The 16,812-nt window shown below is 51.5% G+C and overlaps 1 protein-coding gene across 4 annotated transcripts; it reads left to right on the top strand.

The window, feature by feature from the left end:
* Positions 1–10,007: 10,007 nt before the first annotated feature.
* CDK20 (cyclin dependent kinase 20) lies at positions 10,008–16,207 on the top strand. 4 transcript variants are annotated; one of them, XM_055126383.1, is made up of 8 exons: positions 10,008–10,292; positions 10,604–10,672; positions 12,443–12,631; positions 12,836–12,957; positions 13,128–13,190; positions 13,709–13,832; positions 14,172–14,327; positions 15,198–16,207. In XM_055126383.1, exons 1-8 carry the CDS (start codon positions 10,218–10,220, stop codon positions 15,393–15,395), a joined length of 996 nt encoding a protein of 331 aa, XP_054982358.1. In that variant the 5' UTR covers positions 10,008–10,217; the 3' UTR covers positions 15,396–16,207. The 4 variants fall into 4 exon arrangements, with proteins under 4 accessions (XP_054982358.1, XP_054982359.1, XP_004620993.1 ...); XM_055126384.1 differs by having other exon boundaries at positions 10,604–10,676; XM_004620936.2 differs by having other exon boundaries at positions 10,563–10,676.
* The last annotated feature ends 605 nt before the right edge of the window (positions 16,208–16,812 follow it).

Genomic DNA, 16,812 nt, shown 5'->3' with positions numbered 1-16,812 from the left:
TCAGAACGTCTGCATCTGGAGACCAATTTGCTCAATGGACTCAGCACATGCTTTGCAAGGAGGAGGTCCCAAATGGTCCCTGTCAACACATGGTCTCTCGACCACCAGCAGTCCAGGAACAGAGCTGGGTGGAAAACCCCCTGCCCCAACAAGTAAGCTAACAAGTAAAATACCAAGCTTTTATATGTGAGTGAATGTTGGATAACACTGGGTTGTCCTTGCTTCTCCCACAGGGAGCTGAGGTTTATTGAGCCACTCCCACAACAAATTCCATCAGGCACTAATAATCCTATATTACTTTTCTCTTTCCTTTATGTCATTTGCATGTTTTATTTAGCAATGTCCTTTTTGTATAGACACAGGAAGACAGTTCATGCTATGCTTTGTAACATGGGAGTTAACTGACTCCAAAATAATATTTACTCCCGAAAGACCATTCCAACCCTTCCCCTCACACCTTTCCTGATTAAGAAGGATAATTGGTTTGGGGTTTTTTACCATTCATATTTACTTAAGTTTCAGTTTCCCTTAGTTCCTAGCACTCCAAAAGCAGGGTCTCAATGAAGGGACTGGATGGACCCCAGGGCAAGCTGTAAGCTACCCTGACATTGAAAGGGGACAAGCTAAATGCCATAAGTGTAAGTTAAGAGCGAGGTCATAGAACTCTGTCACAACCCAAAGAGAAGTGAATAAGGACCCTGCTGAGGTTAGAAAAGACTAACCTATCCTGAGGACTGTGGTCTGGGATATATAGGGAGATGTCCCCAGGAAAAGCCAACCTTTAAGCTTAATATACCTCTTACATGTTCGTACAAAATGTTCATCCAAAATGACCACCAACCCCACCTCTGGGTACCCACCCTTCATGATTTCTATATAATGATGCAGTAAGGGATAAGAGGGACTAGACATGAAGACCAGAGATGGAGATCAGAGACTTTGGAGACTTTGGGAGTAGAAGGAGGACTAGATGACATCGAAGACTGAAGCAGAGGACTAGGAGATGAGGAAGGAGATAACAAAGGAGAGGACTTTGAGGTCTGTGAGGAGACTAGCATGGTGGAACTATGATGACCGGGACTCCGACCAAAATAGCAACTACCATCGTAATCTAAGAGGAGAGGGGGGAGGAGAGAGAAACAAACTGACTGCTGACCGGCCTGGGGCCCAGTTCCTGTTCCTCCGTTCCCTGGTCCTTTGTCCATTGCCACGGGCCGGCCAGGGGAATGGTTCTCGGCCACCGACCACTTGAGTCCTGTGAACCCCACCATTATTTTTCTTTTGGAAACTCACAAGTGAAGATGAGGCACGGCTGTAAAGCACATGCTTTACAAGGCTTAGGTAATAGCGGGGATTAGGTTTAATCCCTGGCACCCAGTCCACCTGCCTCCCCCCCTCTCCTAGACCACCACATTTCACAACCAAAACCTTTTAGAATTCCCACCCCAAGAGATTCAGAATTAAACACTTCAGATTGGAGCCTGAGGGCCTAGGCTGGGAGTGTTCTCACTCGGCTCAGAGATTTTGACCAGACACACTCAGGAACTTCTTCCAGAACTTTCAGGCTCTCATTTAAACCCTCAAACTTCACTAAGAACTTCAGTCATCTTGGTGGGGCGTGGGAAGAGCCAATTTTCCAGTTCCTGGGCTGTATCATTCTAGTAATGGCAGATTTACTGAAGGGAGCAAGACCCAGGCCCCTGACCCCTCATACTGAGACCCAGAAAAACAAAAGATCTGGGACCCTGGAAACCTGAAAGCCTTTTGTGATCTCTCTAAGGTCAAAGTGAGTTCATAGTACAAAGTGATTTTTCTCTCTCTTTCCCCCACCCCATGAATATATGTATACACCTATCAAGTGATGCACCAGAGGCTGTGTAAACAGATGGCAAGCTAAGCAGCTCTCAGAATCCAGTTTCAGGGGTTTCTCATCATTGATGGCTACTATTTTCATGAAATTGGTTTCTGGCTTGAAATTATGGCTGCTTTTCTTGGAAGGTTGGTTATTTAAGCTAACATATCATATGTTTATTATAGTTCTCTTCAAATGAATTCAAGTGAATATTTGGAACATCTCAGTCTTAGTTTCTAAAAGTGATAAAGAAATATTGGACACATCTGACTCACATAAGCCAGTCTAGATTCTACACCTTGCTGGAGCTATTACCTATGTGACTTGGTCTAATCTACTTACCAGTCCAGGAATAGGGCAATGCCCTCCTAATGCAATCCTGAAACAATGGATGCCTAGTGGATTTTAAGCTCCTTGATAAAACAACAGGCTCTGATTAGAGTCGGGCCCAGCTGATCTCATGACCTGCCCCACCCGCCCTTCCACAGAGGCACCAATATACTCCACCTGGACCTGAGGTTCAGATAACTGAGTTAGTTCAGCCAATGCTTTCCGGGCACTACAGCTGAGGTAAGGGCTCTTTTGGAAGGCCTCGGTGAGGACTTTGTATTGGTTTTCATTGAGCTTGATTCTCTTGGGCCTTGAGTGTCCTATTGGAACTGGACAAACACACAGCATTAGGAAGAAACTGACCCGGTAGGGTCCCCTGCTCGTCACATATAGGCCAGGACTCCAGGTGCCTTTTGGAGACCAGCTGCTTGCTCAGGCCACCCCACAATCTGAAGATGGTTTCCGGCACACGACTAAGGCTCCTCCTGAGCTTTAGTGTTTTCCTGGGAGACCAGGGAGGCTTCCAGGTCCTCAGTGTTTCCTCCCGGGCCCTGAGCCCACCACAACCGGGCTTTTGATTCAGTTCAAACAAGTCACATTATGGAGGAGAATGAGCACAATACAAGGCCCAGAGAAGTCGAGTGTGCTCTGCTGCATGCCTCGTCAGGGCGCCATGCACAGAAGGCCTTTGCCGTGAATGAACAAAGAAGCACTGCCCCTTCCACAGGTACCTTCCACAAAAGCGCCACCGCCCTTCTTGGTGGGACCTGGTTTGCTGTTTCGGCCTCCCCAATTTCCAGGACTCACCACCACGCAAATAGAAAAGAGGTGTCTTCCAAATCCCACACACCCCCCCCCCTTTGAAAGATCAGCCACCCACCCTCCTCCCAGGAACTCACCGGGAGAAGTCATGGCCTCCGCGAAGCCGAGTCAGCTGGTGGAACTGCCTCCTCCTGACGCCTCCTGGGCTTATATAAGGGGAGACCCACCCATTGATACCCCGTCCTGGCACTTCTCAGGACACACCTTCTTTAATATAACCTTCTCTAAAAACCTTCATCTTGTCCCAGGTGCCACGTATGGGTATTCTTCAGAGTCAAGGGCTTTTCCTTTTTCTTTTTATATAGTTTTAAAACCATCTTGTTCAGTGTTGGGTATTAACCCTATGTGTTTTAGGCTTCATCAGTGAATTTCCCCTTTTCCTCCTCCCAGAGAAGTTTATGTTGCTCTTGCGAGCATCCCTAATCTCCTGAGTTTATCTTTAAACTTTCTTTGTGTTTTACTTCTCTTTGTCATAGTTCCCCAAGTCAATCTTGGTCATTTATAAGCCAAAACTTTCTGGTAATTCTGGATTTTGTATTTGTTGTGAATTACTTGCTTTTTTATTTCCCCTATTGCCTTTTCATATTTTGCTATTGAGCAATGTTCTTTGCTCAAGCACAGATAGACTGTTAATGCTGTGCTCATAATATTTGCGAGTTGATTTACTCTAAAATATGTCTACTCCTGGCCATCCATCCTAATTACTTGAGTCAGGCTTTGGTTGCTGTAGTTCCTAACACCCCAAAAGGGAGATCCCGCCATGGGACTGGGATGGACCCGGGGCAAGTGATAAAGCTACCCCGGCATTGAAATGGGACAGTCTAGAAAGCATACATGCATGGTCTTGATGCAAGCTGCTATGACGTAAGAGACAGGCCCCCCATGGGGAAGGACACGCTGATCTGAGGACTGAGTCTGGAATTTATGGTAAAAGCCTCCCTTGCTCTCAGAGCCAGAGAACTAAGTTTTGGGATCTTTACCTCTTACTGTGTTTATCCAAACAACTGCACATATTGGTAAGAAGTAGAATCGATTGTTTGACTAATTGTTTGACTTAATATATTTGACTAGAAGGAAAGAGAAAAGCAATATAGATATCCCTGGGAGACAGAGCGTCTCCTTGAGATTATCTTCCCCAGAGAATTGGAATGTTTTCCCTCTGTAAATCACCCAGACACGCAGTCCTACACCTCTGAACCCCTTCAGATGCTCTATAGTATGCTCTGCATTAAATGGGCCATTTTCACCATCAGGCTGTGGTCCCCCGTGCTCAGTCTCACTGCTGTGGAGGCCTGGGGAGGATGGGAGGCAGCTCTTAGCCACCAAACGCATATCACACAGCACCCACAATATTTTGTGAACTCACAGTTGAGGTATTGGGATTTTTTTCTATTTCTTTTTAAAAATATTTTTAATTAAATCACCGCAGGATATACAGTTACAAAGTTGTTCACATTTGAGTTTCAGCCACACAGTGTTCCAATACCCATCTCTTCACCAGTGTATATTTCCCACCACCAATAGTACTGGGGTTAGACAGCTGTTAAATTGGCCATGTTAGCAGGCCCACCTCCACAGCTCTGAAGCAGCTGCTCACTGCCGCACCCTACCAGGTGAAATGAATCTCCAGCCTCTAAACCCAACCTCCACCATTTCCATGGGCTCACAACCACAATTGAAGGCCTCTGTGTAGGCCTCTTGAAGCATGAGAATGTGTTGGATCCTATCAAGGGAACCTTGTTTATGTTTTACACTATTTTACTATAGATAATGGTGAAGAATCTGCATTAATATGTAAAGATTACAATAAAAATCTCTACAGGTGCAACAAAATCATCTGAATAGACATAGAACATCCAATATAAATGAAACACTAGAAATTCCTTAACAAGCTAGGAACAGACATTTCTTAATCTTGACGGTAACCATAAGCACCATGAGTGAATGCCATACTCGATGACAAAATGCAGAGAAGTTTGTCTTGTTTTTAATAGACACTCCTTTAGGGCCGACAGTGGGTAGACTGCGGTCCAATTCCTGGAACCCCCTATGATACCTCAAGTCCAACAGGAGTGATCCCTGAATGCATCCCTGAATGCAGAGCCAGGGAGAAGGCCTGAACACAGAAGGCTGTGGTCCAAGAAACCAAAATAAAGTAAATAATTCCTTTAATGGTTCTTCCAAACCTTGTTTCAAGGTTTTGAATTCCCTAAATTATCCATGAAACTCAGTTTCTTCAAATTTGAATGATAATCTAGCTGGGTAGAGTATTTTTTGGTAAGGTGCTCACTGCATTGGGTTGACTGAAAAAGAAAAAAACTATACCCCACCATTCTCTTATTCCTTGTAGAATCTCCATATATCTGCTGTGAATCTTATGGGCGATTCTTTGTGTGTAAGTTTCTTTTGGGAGCTTTATTTCTTTAATATTCTGTCTGTGTCTTTGCAGAGGTTCAGGAGATGTGGCACTGTGGGCTTTTTCTCCTCTGTTCCAGCCTTGCAGAACTGTTGAGGCAGCAAGAAAAGTGGGCCTGTGTATGTTTAGTTTGTGCAATATGACAAAAGGTGCCAAAAATGGCCGAGACCAGTGTACCACACACTGCCAGCAGAACACCCTCTTGGCACTCCAAATGTGCCCCTCCTGCCCACCTGTCCGCTCTCAACCCTCTTACTGTAGAAGTCAGGATTTCTCATTTGCAAGCCCGGAGTTATGGTGAGACTGGCAGCATCTTTATTTTGAGGTTTCCATAAAGTGTTGTAACCAGGGTTCACTTAATCACATTCTGATTAATCACACTGAAACAAAGTCTACGGTGGGAGAAAAAGGAGCTCTTTATTCAATGTGACAATGTGACAGAAGGTTACTCCGACCAGTGGGCTGAGGTTTTGAGTCTAGATAACAAAGGTTTTTGAGAACATCAGCCCCAGGCAGTGGTCCCACAGGTCATTACTGCAAACTCTTCATTCTGACCATGCTCATACATCATGGAGTGAAGCGAGGGTGTGCTTACATCATGGTGTCTTACCAGTGTGGCCATAGGGAGTTTTCAAAAATCAGCATTTTTCTTAGCTAGGAGAGGGACATTTATCACAAGTGCGGACAGGGTGGGAATATCTAAAATTTTCCACTCACAAACAAAATCAGCTCAAAGAGAACACATGGGAAGTGTGACATGAGAATTAGGGTTAGGCTGATGCTGTCCCAGAGTGCTTATTTCGGATTCCACAGGTTCTAGTAATTTGTAAATCTAGTAAGTAGAAAGGGTGGAGCTGAGGACTGCTCGGAGCAGCAAGAACCAGGAGAGGAAGTGAGGGCAGAGTTCTCGACTGGCTCACCTATCAGCATGTAATTAATTAATTAATTAACTAATTAACAACAGAGCCAGACCTGGGTTATCTTTCAATGGCCATCAAGTGCTTCCTTTTAAACACAAAGAACATGGTTCCTCTTTGTTTGTGCTTGACTGGATTAACTTGCAGATGACATGCTTGACGACATCCTTTTGGGACTGTTTTAGATAAACACAGAAAAAGAATCAGATTCATCCCCTGGAAAGCTTAAATTCAAACACAGCTGAGCTTGAAAAGAGAGTTGAGAAGGGACTGAGAGTGATCATAAGCTGCTGAGAAAGAAAATGCAGACAGAGACCTTTTCTGGAGCCCCCCGAGACCTCCATCTCTGTGCCCTGCCTAAACCCCTGGTTCTGGCTCCACAGGGGACAGACTGAGACACAGAACCCCCCACTGTCCTGGCCTATCCTGCCGGAGAAAATATAGTTGCTCAGTCCTAAAAGATTTTCAAGTTGGACTGATTCTGATTAGAAATGTTTCCAGTTTCCTCTGTGATATGTGAATACTTTCTCCCAATCTTTTTATTTTAGGCCTCATTCTGTTTGCAGTGAATAAGCCTTTTCATTTGCTGGACTGCCATTTGTTTACTTCTGTTTTTAATCTCTTTGCCACTAGTGTCATATTAATGAATCCTTGGAGGTCAAGATCTTGGAGAGTCTGGACTATGTTTTTATAGAGATTGGTATGATATCAAGGTTTTTCATTCCTTTTGAATTACCCTTCGTATATAGTGTGAGATAGAGTCAAATTTATAAAATTGTTTTGCATGTGACTCTACTATTTCCCTGTAGCACTGTCTTCCCGTTGTTCATCTATTTGCTCGAGCGGGCACCAGTAACATCTCCATTGTGAGACTTGTTGTTACTGTTTTCGGCCTATCGAATACACCACGGGGAACTTGCCAGGCTCTGCCATGCAGGCAGGATACTCTCGGTAGCTCGTCGGGCTCTCTGAGAGGGATGGAGGAATCGAATCCAGGTTGGCCATGTGCAAGGCAAATGCCCTACCCGGTGCGCTATCGCTCCAGTCCCTACTATTTCTCAGCACCATTTATCAAAGAGACTCTCCTTGCTCCTCTTTGTCATAATTAACTGCCCATACACCTGAGGGTTTACCCCTCGGCTCTCAGTTCTATTCCTCTGACCCAGAAGTCTGTACTTTTTCCAGCTATTTTTATTACAATAACTTTGTAGTAAAAAATTAAAATCTGAGAATCTAACTATCTCCCTACTTTTTTTCTTGGGATTGTTTTGTTCCCCCCTCCCCCTCCGGGAACTTTATGATTCCTTACAGATTTTTAAGCATTTGTCCTACTTGCTTTTTAAAAATGCCATGGGAATTATGATGGGGATTGTGTTTTGTCTGTAAGTTACTCCGAGTAAGATGGTCACTTTAATGATGTTGATTCTTTCTATCCACGAGCAAGGAATATGTTTCCATTTCCTTGTGTCTTCTTTTATTTCTTTGGGAAGTGTTTTATAATTTTCACTTAAACAGATCTCTTCCTTTGTTAAATTGATTTCTAGATAATTGAGGTTTTACACCACCTCTGGCCCTTATTTCAAAATTTCTGGCCTATACTGTTTTACCAATTCTCAAAACACTTCTTTTAACATTGCTTTTAGGGCAGGGTAGGTGTTCAGATGATAAATTTATTTTAATTGTGTTTGTTAGAAAAATAATAATTCTCCTTTATTTCAAAGGCTTCTCTTACTGGATCTAGACTTCTAGGCTGGCAATTTTTTGTTTCACCCTTTCAAATATTTCATTCCAACCTCTTGTTTGCAGAGCTTCCAAAGAGAAGAATGGCATAATTCTTTTCTCGCTGCAATAAGAAAGCACATAGGGGCTGGAGCAATAGGTAAGGCATTTGCGGATGGGTTTCATCCCCAGCATCCCATCTGGTCCCCTGAGCCCACCAGGAGTGAATGCTGAGTGCAGAGCCAGGATTAAGGCCTGACCATGGCCAGTGTGGCCACAAAACAAAAATAACACCCCCCCCAAGCTTGTATGTTTTACTTAAACACCATGATTTACAAAGTTGTTTACAATAGTTGTTTCAAGCATTCAATGCTCCAACATAAATCCCACTACCAGTGTGACCTTCCCTCCATCAGTGTCCCCAGTTCCCTACTTCCTCTCCCACAAGACTGTCCCCTTAGCAGGCACAAACAAATCTATATTATATTGCTTATTACAACAAAATGGAATTATCTGAAAATAGATAAAAGTCAATCTGTCAATTTGTGATATCTCACGATGGTGTTACCGGAGTCATTGTCTGATGATTTACTGTACCAGCTGGTACTGACTGAGCCTTTTGATTTATTGTTTTTGCTCATTTTTAAGACCACATAATGCTCTATTTGAAGACATACACAATTGAGTCATTTGCTTATTGATGGTTATCTGCAGTGATTCCAGTCTTTATTCAAACAATGCTTCGGTGAATAACTTTGCACATGTCACTTCACTCGAGTGCAAACAAATGGATGGGGGGATTTCTAGACATGAACTTGCTGAGTTAAAGCAATATGCATTTGTAGTCTGATCATCACGACCAAATTTCACTCCCACCAGCAAGGTATAAGATTTGTATTTTCATAATCTGACCAAAGAACTGTTAGACCTGGAACCTTCAGGTGTTATACTATAGCTTCTTTGCATTCGTCCTATCATACGCGAAGAGCATCTTCGCAGAAGCTTAAGAGCTCCTATGGACGCCCTGCTATCATTATAGTATGGTTTTAGGATGAAGGCAGGTTACATTTAAGGAAGAGCTGCCATATATTGGTATATGCACACACACACACACACACACACACACACACACACACACACACACACCCCTCTCAGAGAGCCTGGCAAGTTCCCCATGGCGTATTCAATATGCCAAAAACAGTAACAGTAACAGTCTCATTCCTCTGACTGTTGTTGGGAAAGACCAGTAAGGAAAGACCAGAAAGGAAAGCCCATCTCAGGGCTGGGACAAATGTAGACGTTACTGGTGCCTGCTCAAGTAAATCAATGAACAACTGGATGACAGTGATACAGTGATACAGAGACGAATGCTCTGCAATTGTGAGCATGCCTTAAAAGTCTTCAAAGGTCTCAAAGGTCTCCTTCCAAAACACACAGTAGTTTTGTTCAGAGTTTGCAGTTTTTTTTTCTTTTTGGGTCACACCCGGCGATGCACCGGGGTTACTCCTGGCTTTGCACTCAGGAATTACCCCTGGCGGTGCTCGAATATACGGGATGCTGCAAATCGAACCCGGGTCAGCCGCGTGCAAGGCAAATGCTCTACCCGCCGTGCTATCTCTCCAGCCCCAGAGTTCGAGTTCTTAAAAAGATATCCTACGTGTGGGCCAGTTCACCTTCCAGGGAGAGAACCCTCTGATCTTCCCTCTAACCCGCCCCAGACCTCCACATCGCCCTTGTTGTCGGATCTCCTCGTGGAAAACCCGCCTGTGGGCCCGCCCCGCCGAAGCCCCGCCCCTCCCCGAGGCCACGCCCCCGCTCGGCTCCGCCCTCTCGCTGCGGGGCGCCTCTCAGCACAGCCTGAGGCCCCGCCCACTTCCCCTCTGGCTACCAGAAGCCCCGCCCCCGGAATTAGGCCCCGCCCAGACGCGCGCTGACGTCGTCATCACGTGGGTCGGGCCCCCGGAAGCGTTGCGGCTCCGCGGAGGCTGGTGCTGCGCGTCCCGCCTTGACGCTGCCTCTGCTGCTTGACGACGTTCGCGAGTGGGTGAGACGCAGGCGGCGGGGCCCCGGGCAGACCCCGCCGCAGTCCCGCCACCCGGCACCGTTGCGCCGCGCCCGCTCGTTGCTAGGCGCCGGGGGCGGGGCGCGCGGGGCGGGCGCCATGGACCAGTACTGCATCCTGGGCCGCATCGGGGAGGGCGCGCACGGCATCGTCTTCAAGGCCAAGCACGTCGAGGTGAGGCTTGCGGGGCGCGGGGCTTCGGCGCTGCGGGGAGGGGCGTGGGGTCCGCGGTGCCTGCCCCCTTCCCGGAGCCCCGATTCACCCGGGCACTAACCCCTGCGCGGCTCCAGCAGGGTGCCGTGCGCCTCTGTCCGGCGCCTTGCACCCACGCGCGAGTGCCCAGGGGCCGGGCCTCTCCGCCCTCGAGGGTGGGCGCGGTCTCGTGGCGCGGGCCCAGGCCCCCACCTCGAGAGCAGGTGGGAGTGTCTGCGCGCCGCCCCGCAGACCGGAGAGATCGTGGCCCTCAAGAAGGTGGCCCTGCGCAGGCTGGAGGACGGTATCCCCAACCAGGCGCTGCGGGAGATCAAGGCCCTGCAGGAGATGGAGGACAACCAGTATGTGAGTGGGCCGGGTGGGGCTCCCCCCCTCACTCTTGCTCCCCTCCAACCTCCTCCCATGCCGATCTCCTGTGTGTTCACTTGTCTTCATTCCTAAAGGATGTTTTTTCTGTGTACTGCAGTCATCCACCCACCCATCCATCCATCCATTCCTCCACTACACTGTCAACACGCTTAGAAATGTCTTTTTTAGTTGCTTTCTTACTGGCTTTTGGACCACATCCAGCTGTGCTCAGGACTTACTCCTGACTCTGGCTTAGGGATGGTTCCTGGTGGTCTCGAAGGACCAAAGGGGGTTCCAAGACCAAACGTGGGTTTGCAGTTGCAGGCAAGCACCCTACCCGCTGTGCTAGCTCTCAGGCCTCAGCACTCAGTAATTTCCGCTGATAATGATACCTGAGCTCTTGCATTCTTAGGCCGGGTTAACCATTTTACAGATGGGTTTGGGTTCCTCCCCTGATCCCTGCCAGCCATGGTTCAGAGCTCCTTTTTGACTGAGAAATCTGCAGAGGAATCTTGGGGCTCTGGTAGGTCTCTCTCTGTTTTGGCCACAGGCCAACCAGGGCCTCTGAGAACTTCAATGTGGTCAGGCAGAGAGGCGGAACAGGGCTTCAGTGGGCAGACCTGCTGCTCGGGGACTGGAGGGAGCAGGGGAGGAGGGATACTTCACACGCACAGGCCTCTCTTCTGCTCTCGTGCGTAGGAGTAAAGGTTCCTGAGTTGTCCTTCCTCACTCCTTATCATTATAGAGGCCTGTTGTGCAGTGACATAGAGTGACAACGGGCACAAAACTGCGTATGTCATCAGACTTTGTGTAACAATAGGGCTATGAGGTGTATCGGTTTTTCCTACTTTTGGCGTGTCTGGTGGAGCATCCTCCTCAAGTCCACTGCAGCTAGGACTTCCCGTTACCTGGGCGATTATGTCCTCGTGCTTTGATCTGTGAAGTGATCATTTCCTAGAATCAGAAAAACAGCAACAAAATGAGGGAAAACATTCAGGGCATTCTTGTTTCACCAGCAAAGTCAAAAGGGTGTGGGGGAGAAGAAAGTCCCAGGAGAAGGTGGTGTCCTTCACTCCCCCCCACCACCCCCGTCCCGTGCACACCCCCGTTAATATGCAGCCCTCTTGGTGTGAGTATCATCAGGCAGAACAGACACGCGTCCTCCTAACGGGCCCTACCGGGCTTGCGTTGCGCTGTTTCTGCCTTCCTTTTCCTGACTTCCGGCTTTGCATAACCAGCCCCGCCTCACCTGTTCTCTTCCTGTCCTCACTACTGTGCGTTTGTTTACTCCGTTTGTTAGTGGTCTGTTCTTTCTGCCCAGAGTGCCTTCGAGCCTTGGCCCTGCTCCCCGTCCCCCTGCTCCCCTTCCCCCTGCTCCCCGTCCCTCCTGAGGAAGAGTCTGAGTGTGTCTTCAGAGGTTCCAGAGATGGCACTTGGGGTGGCTCTCTCAGTGCTGCATGTTATGGTCCTAGGGGAAATGGTGTGTGTGTGTGTGTGTGTGTGTGTGTGTATGTGTATGTGTGTGTATGTGTGTGTTGTGTTTCTCGTGTAGATATCTCTAGTGGGTGACTGGGAGCCACACGGAACCCTAGTGACCTTCCTTAGACCTCGGTTCCCCAGTGGGGGGTCCCAGAGAGTAGGGTGCTCATAGCTCCCTGCTTCCCGCCCAGATGCTGCGTCACTCCTCCCCATCTAACCTCTGTGTGCCCGAGGCCAGGGCTGAGAGGTCTGATCTCTGAACTGATGGGATGCCTCGCCTGTAGGTGGTGCAGCTGAAGGCCGTGTTCCCACACGGCGCGGGCTTCGTCCTGGCCTTTGAGTTCATGCTTTCGGACCTGGCCGAGGTGGTGCGACATGCACAGAGGCCACTGGCCCAAGCTCAGGTCAAGAGCTACCTCCAGATGCTGCTCAAGGGCATCGCCTTCTGCCATGCCAACAATATTGTGCATCGGGTGAGCTCTGAGGCCAGCCCGGGTCTAGGGCGGTGGGGGACCTGAAGGGCAGCAGCGGGGCAGCCGTTGAAGGAAGCACGGACAGAGGGACAGCCTCGTTGATCGGGGGTGTAATACTGGGCTCCTCTGGGCTGACCCGCCAGGTTCTCTCATTGAAAGCCCCTGGTGTCCCAGTGGAACTGATACCCACTTTGGTGCCCGTAGGACCTGAAACCAGCCAACCTTCTCATCAGCGCCTCCGGCCAGCTCAAGATTGCGGACTTCGGCCTGGCCCGGGTCTTTTCCCCTGACGGCAGCCGCCTCTACACACACCAGGTGGCCACCAGGTAGGGTTGAGCTGGTTCCCAGCAGGGCGTGGCGGTGGACAGACCACAGCCTGCTCTCCGGGGAAGCGATGCTTCTCGACAGACTTTACTGCCCGGGGTGGTACAGGAATGGAGTGGCCTTGGGGGGCAGCTGTCAGTTCAGTAGCCGACTGTAACTGCCTTTCCTGCAGGTGGTACCGAGCCCCTGAACTGCTGTATGGTGCCCGCCAGTACGACCAGGGTGTTGATCTGTGGTGAGTCCTGTGAGCGGGGCAGCGGGTTGGGGACCCGGAGCCCGCCAGTATTTGGAGAGGGCGCCGGCTCTGAGCAGTGTGGCTCACTGCTGCTGCCCGCGGCTGGGCCCGGTCAGGACTGACTCTGCCGTGGGCTGTGAGGGTCTGAGGAGGCTCAGAACCGCTCCCAGGCGGACAGGCTGTGTTCTGAGCTCAAGTCTTTGACTGTTTGGGGCTCTGAGTCCTGGACACAGTGTCCGAGCTGCTTTCAGGGGGCCTTCACCCACTGCGTGTCTCTGGCGAGTGGTGGAGAGTGTGTGTCTGTGAGGGGGAGACGGGGCTGGTGTGGGGAGTGTGTGTCCGTGAGGGGGAGACGGGGCTGGTGTGGGGAGTGTGTGTCCGTGAGGGGGAGACGGGGCTGGCGTGGGGAGTGTGTGTCTGTGGTGTGAGCGGGGAAACGAGTCAGGGATGGTGCAGACTGTGAAACGAGTCAGGGACGGTGCAGGCTGTGAGATCCTGAGCTGGCTTTGTGTCTGCAGGGCCGTGGGGTGCATCCTGGGCGAGCTGTTGAATGGGTCACCCCTGTTTCCTGGGGAGAATGACATCGAGCAGCTCTGCTGTGTGCTGCGCGTCCTGGGCACCCCCAACCCTCAGATCTGGCCGGTTAGCAGGGGCCCCGGGGCGAGGGTGGGGTGGGAAGGTTCTCCCAACTGCTTCCTCAGCTGGTTAATCCCGGAGCTTTATTTCCACTCAGGGTGCAGTGCGGGAGGGGAGGGGCTCGGAGGGCTCCTCCTCTCTGTGGCCAGGCAGTGACTGAAGCGCCTCAGGGGCTCCCTTCTGCCCCCTCCTGTCTTAGTTAGGAGGCTGCGGCAGGAGGACCAGTCCTGTGCCCTGCCCTGAGAACCGCAGAGCACGGAGTGGCGCCCAGAGGCCGGGGGCACGAATGGGTGGGGCCGGGCAGTGCAGCAGGGAGCCCAGGTCACGGATGTGCCCGTTTCTCAGGAGATCACAGAGCTGCCCGACTACAACAAGATTTCCTTCAAGGAGCGGGCAGCCTTGCCCCTGCAGGAGGTGCTGCCCGACGCCCCGCCGCAGGCCTTGGACCTGCTGGGGCACTTCCTCCTCTACCCTCCGCGCCGGCGCATTGCCGCCTCCCAGGTGAGCCTGGACGGCCCCAGCCGCACCCGCGTCCCACAGCGCCCAGGCAGAGGGTCACGCAGCAGGCGCGCGTCTCCGGTGAACAGAGCAGGGCGGGAGGGCGGGAAGCGGTGGGGGCAGGACATGGCCTACGAGCGCCCGATTCTCACTCTGCAGCTGGCCGGTGCCACCTCTTGCCCGCAGTGACCACAGGGGTGGCCTGATTCCCTCTCTCTGAGGCCTGCACCCCGTGTTGAAACCAGGGTCGGGGCCTGCGAGGGGTGGGAGGTGTCTCTGGGACACGCTCGAAGCAGCCTCACTCCCTGCCCTCGGCACTGCCAGCCTGTGATTCTGCAGCCCCGTCTCCCTGCTGTCCCCAGAGTCTCCCAGCAGTGTCCCGTCCACCTCGCAGGAGGCCGCTGCTTACCGGGCCTCACCCTTGCGTCCCTCACCCAGGAGAAGCCCCTGGCCTTCCCGTATGTCGAGGCCCCTCTGCCAGGCTGTCGCCTTGGACCCCACCTGTCCTCTTGCGCCCCTGCAGCCCGTGTCCCCTCCGTGTCCGGGGGTCTGTGCCCTTCTCTGCTCGTGCCAGGGGCCTGTCACTCTGTGGCTTTGCAGCTCTCTGGAGTGCCAGCTCCCAGGGATGTCCCCGCTGTCCTTCAGGCCCGCGTTGGTCTGTGTTACCTCATTACTTTCTTATTATCTGTCTCCTGCCCTTTCGTCCCTCCCCCACACTGCCCAGGGGCGCGGTGAAGACCGAGCTCTGTCCAGTCCAGTCCTGTCCAGCTCTGTCCAGTCCGGCCCTGAACAGCCCCGGCGGTGCTGGCGGGGTGGGGGGCAGGTTCTGGGCCAGGGAGTGAGTGCTCTTCTGTCCTCTGTTCTGTCCTCCAGGCCCTCCTCCACCAGTACTTCTTCACGGCCCCCCTGCCTGCCCACCCCTCGGAGCTGCCCATCCCCCAGCGCCCCGGGGCACCCGCCTCCAAGGCCCATCCAGGCGCACCCCATGTCCATGACTTCCACGTGGACCGGCCGCTGGAGGACTCACTCTTGAACCCGGAGCTCATTCGACCCTTTATCCCACAAGGCTGAGTGGTGGGCCAGGGCCCCCAGGATACCTCCAGGACCCCTAGGCCGCTTCCTCTGCTCTGCCTGACTGGGTCCCCATGGCCTCTTCACCGCCACACTCACCTCCTCGGTTCCTGTGCCCGCCCCCGCAAGCGGCGTCTGGTCCCCCAGCTGCGGGCTCACTGCCTGGGCCGCTGGCATCGGCCTGAGCGTCTGGTTCCCGGCCCTGCGTTCCTGCCCAGGGAGCGGAGGGAACAGAGTGGAGGCCGCGCCCTGGCCGCAGTGCAAGTGGCAGGACAGGCTTTGTGGATATAAACCCGTAAGCAGTTCTGCCCAGGGTCCGCTACTGAACGCTACTTTGGTGCGGGGAGCAACCTTTGGAGGTGAGGCGGCAGAAAGAAGCCGAGGCCTGGCAGGGACCCAGGGTGGGATCCTGACCGACATCAGCCCCCACATGCTCAGGGGGCCCAGGCTCACAGATGTTCCCCAGCAAGTAAGGGGGCGTTGTGAAGTCAGCCTAGCACAGGACAGGCCGGGTCAGCGCCTGTTCCTAGTGACTTGGTGAATGGGCTCTCGGGCCCACTCGAGACCAGGACACAGGCGGGAGCAGAGCCGCTGGCCCTGTCTGACACCGACACAGTCGGGAAACTCGAGACCGAGAGATTGGCTCGCGGTAGATGAGACACAGGCTGAGTCTTCGTGATCTTTTGTCAGGGTGTAATTTGTGCCTCACAGATAAAGGTCTGTAAGCTCTGAGGACGCAGGACGACAGTGCAGGCAGTGCCCTTAATGCGTGTAGAGGGAACTCAAAATAAACTCGTTTCTTTCAGGGAGAAGCCTGTTCGTCCATTTGTGTTTTGCTTTTGTTTCTGTTTTTGCAGGGGTTGGTGGCGGGGCGGGTGGGGGGGGCTGCCGTGAGGGGGTGGTATGCACACTTAGCTGGGCCAGGGGTCACTCGTAGCTCTGTGCTCAGAGGCCATATGGGATGCCAGGGCTCAAACCCACAGTGGCCATGTGCTGGAAAATCGCCCTGGCCACTGTACTAGCTTTCTGGCCAGGTTTCTTCTATTGGTTTATGGGCCACACATCAGCGCTGGCTCGGTGCTCCTGCATCTGCCCAGAGATGTTCCTGGTTGGGCTTGGGACCGTTTGTGGTGCCAGAGGTCAAGCCCAGGTCTGACGCAAGCACCTTACCCACGGTACTGTCTCTTCATCTGTATCTCAGGTTTAAGAAATGTTTTAGGACTTGTTCGTTTATATATTCGAATCTGCATTCTAACGAAAATAACTCATTGTGACTTGTACCCACACTGACCCAGTACTGACCCTCAGGCACCCCCCTTGCATAAAGCCCTAAACCTGAAGCATGTGAGCTTTTATAGCAGTCCCAACCCTCACTGTGAGCTTTGCACCCTGCCTGAATTTGATATTTAATCCAGTC

The sequence above is a fragment of the Sorex araneus genome, chromosome 2 (assembly GCF_027595985.1).
Source record: "Sorex araneus isolate mSorAra2 chromosome 2, mSorAra2.pri, whole genome shotgun sequence".
Classification (NCBI taxonomy): Eukaryota; Metazoa; Chordata; class Mammalia; order Eulipotyphla; family Soricidae; genus Sorex; species Sorex araneus.
This window is presented reverse-complemented; position numbering and strand designations above follow the sequence as displayed.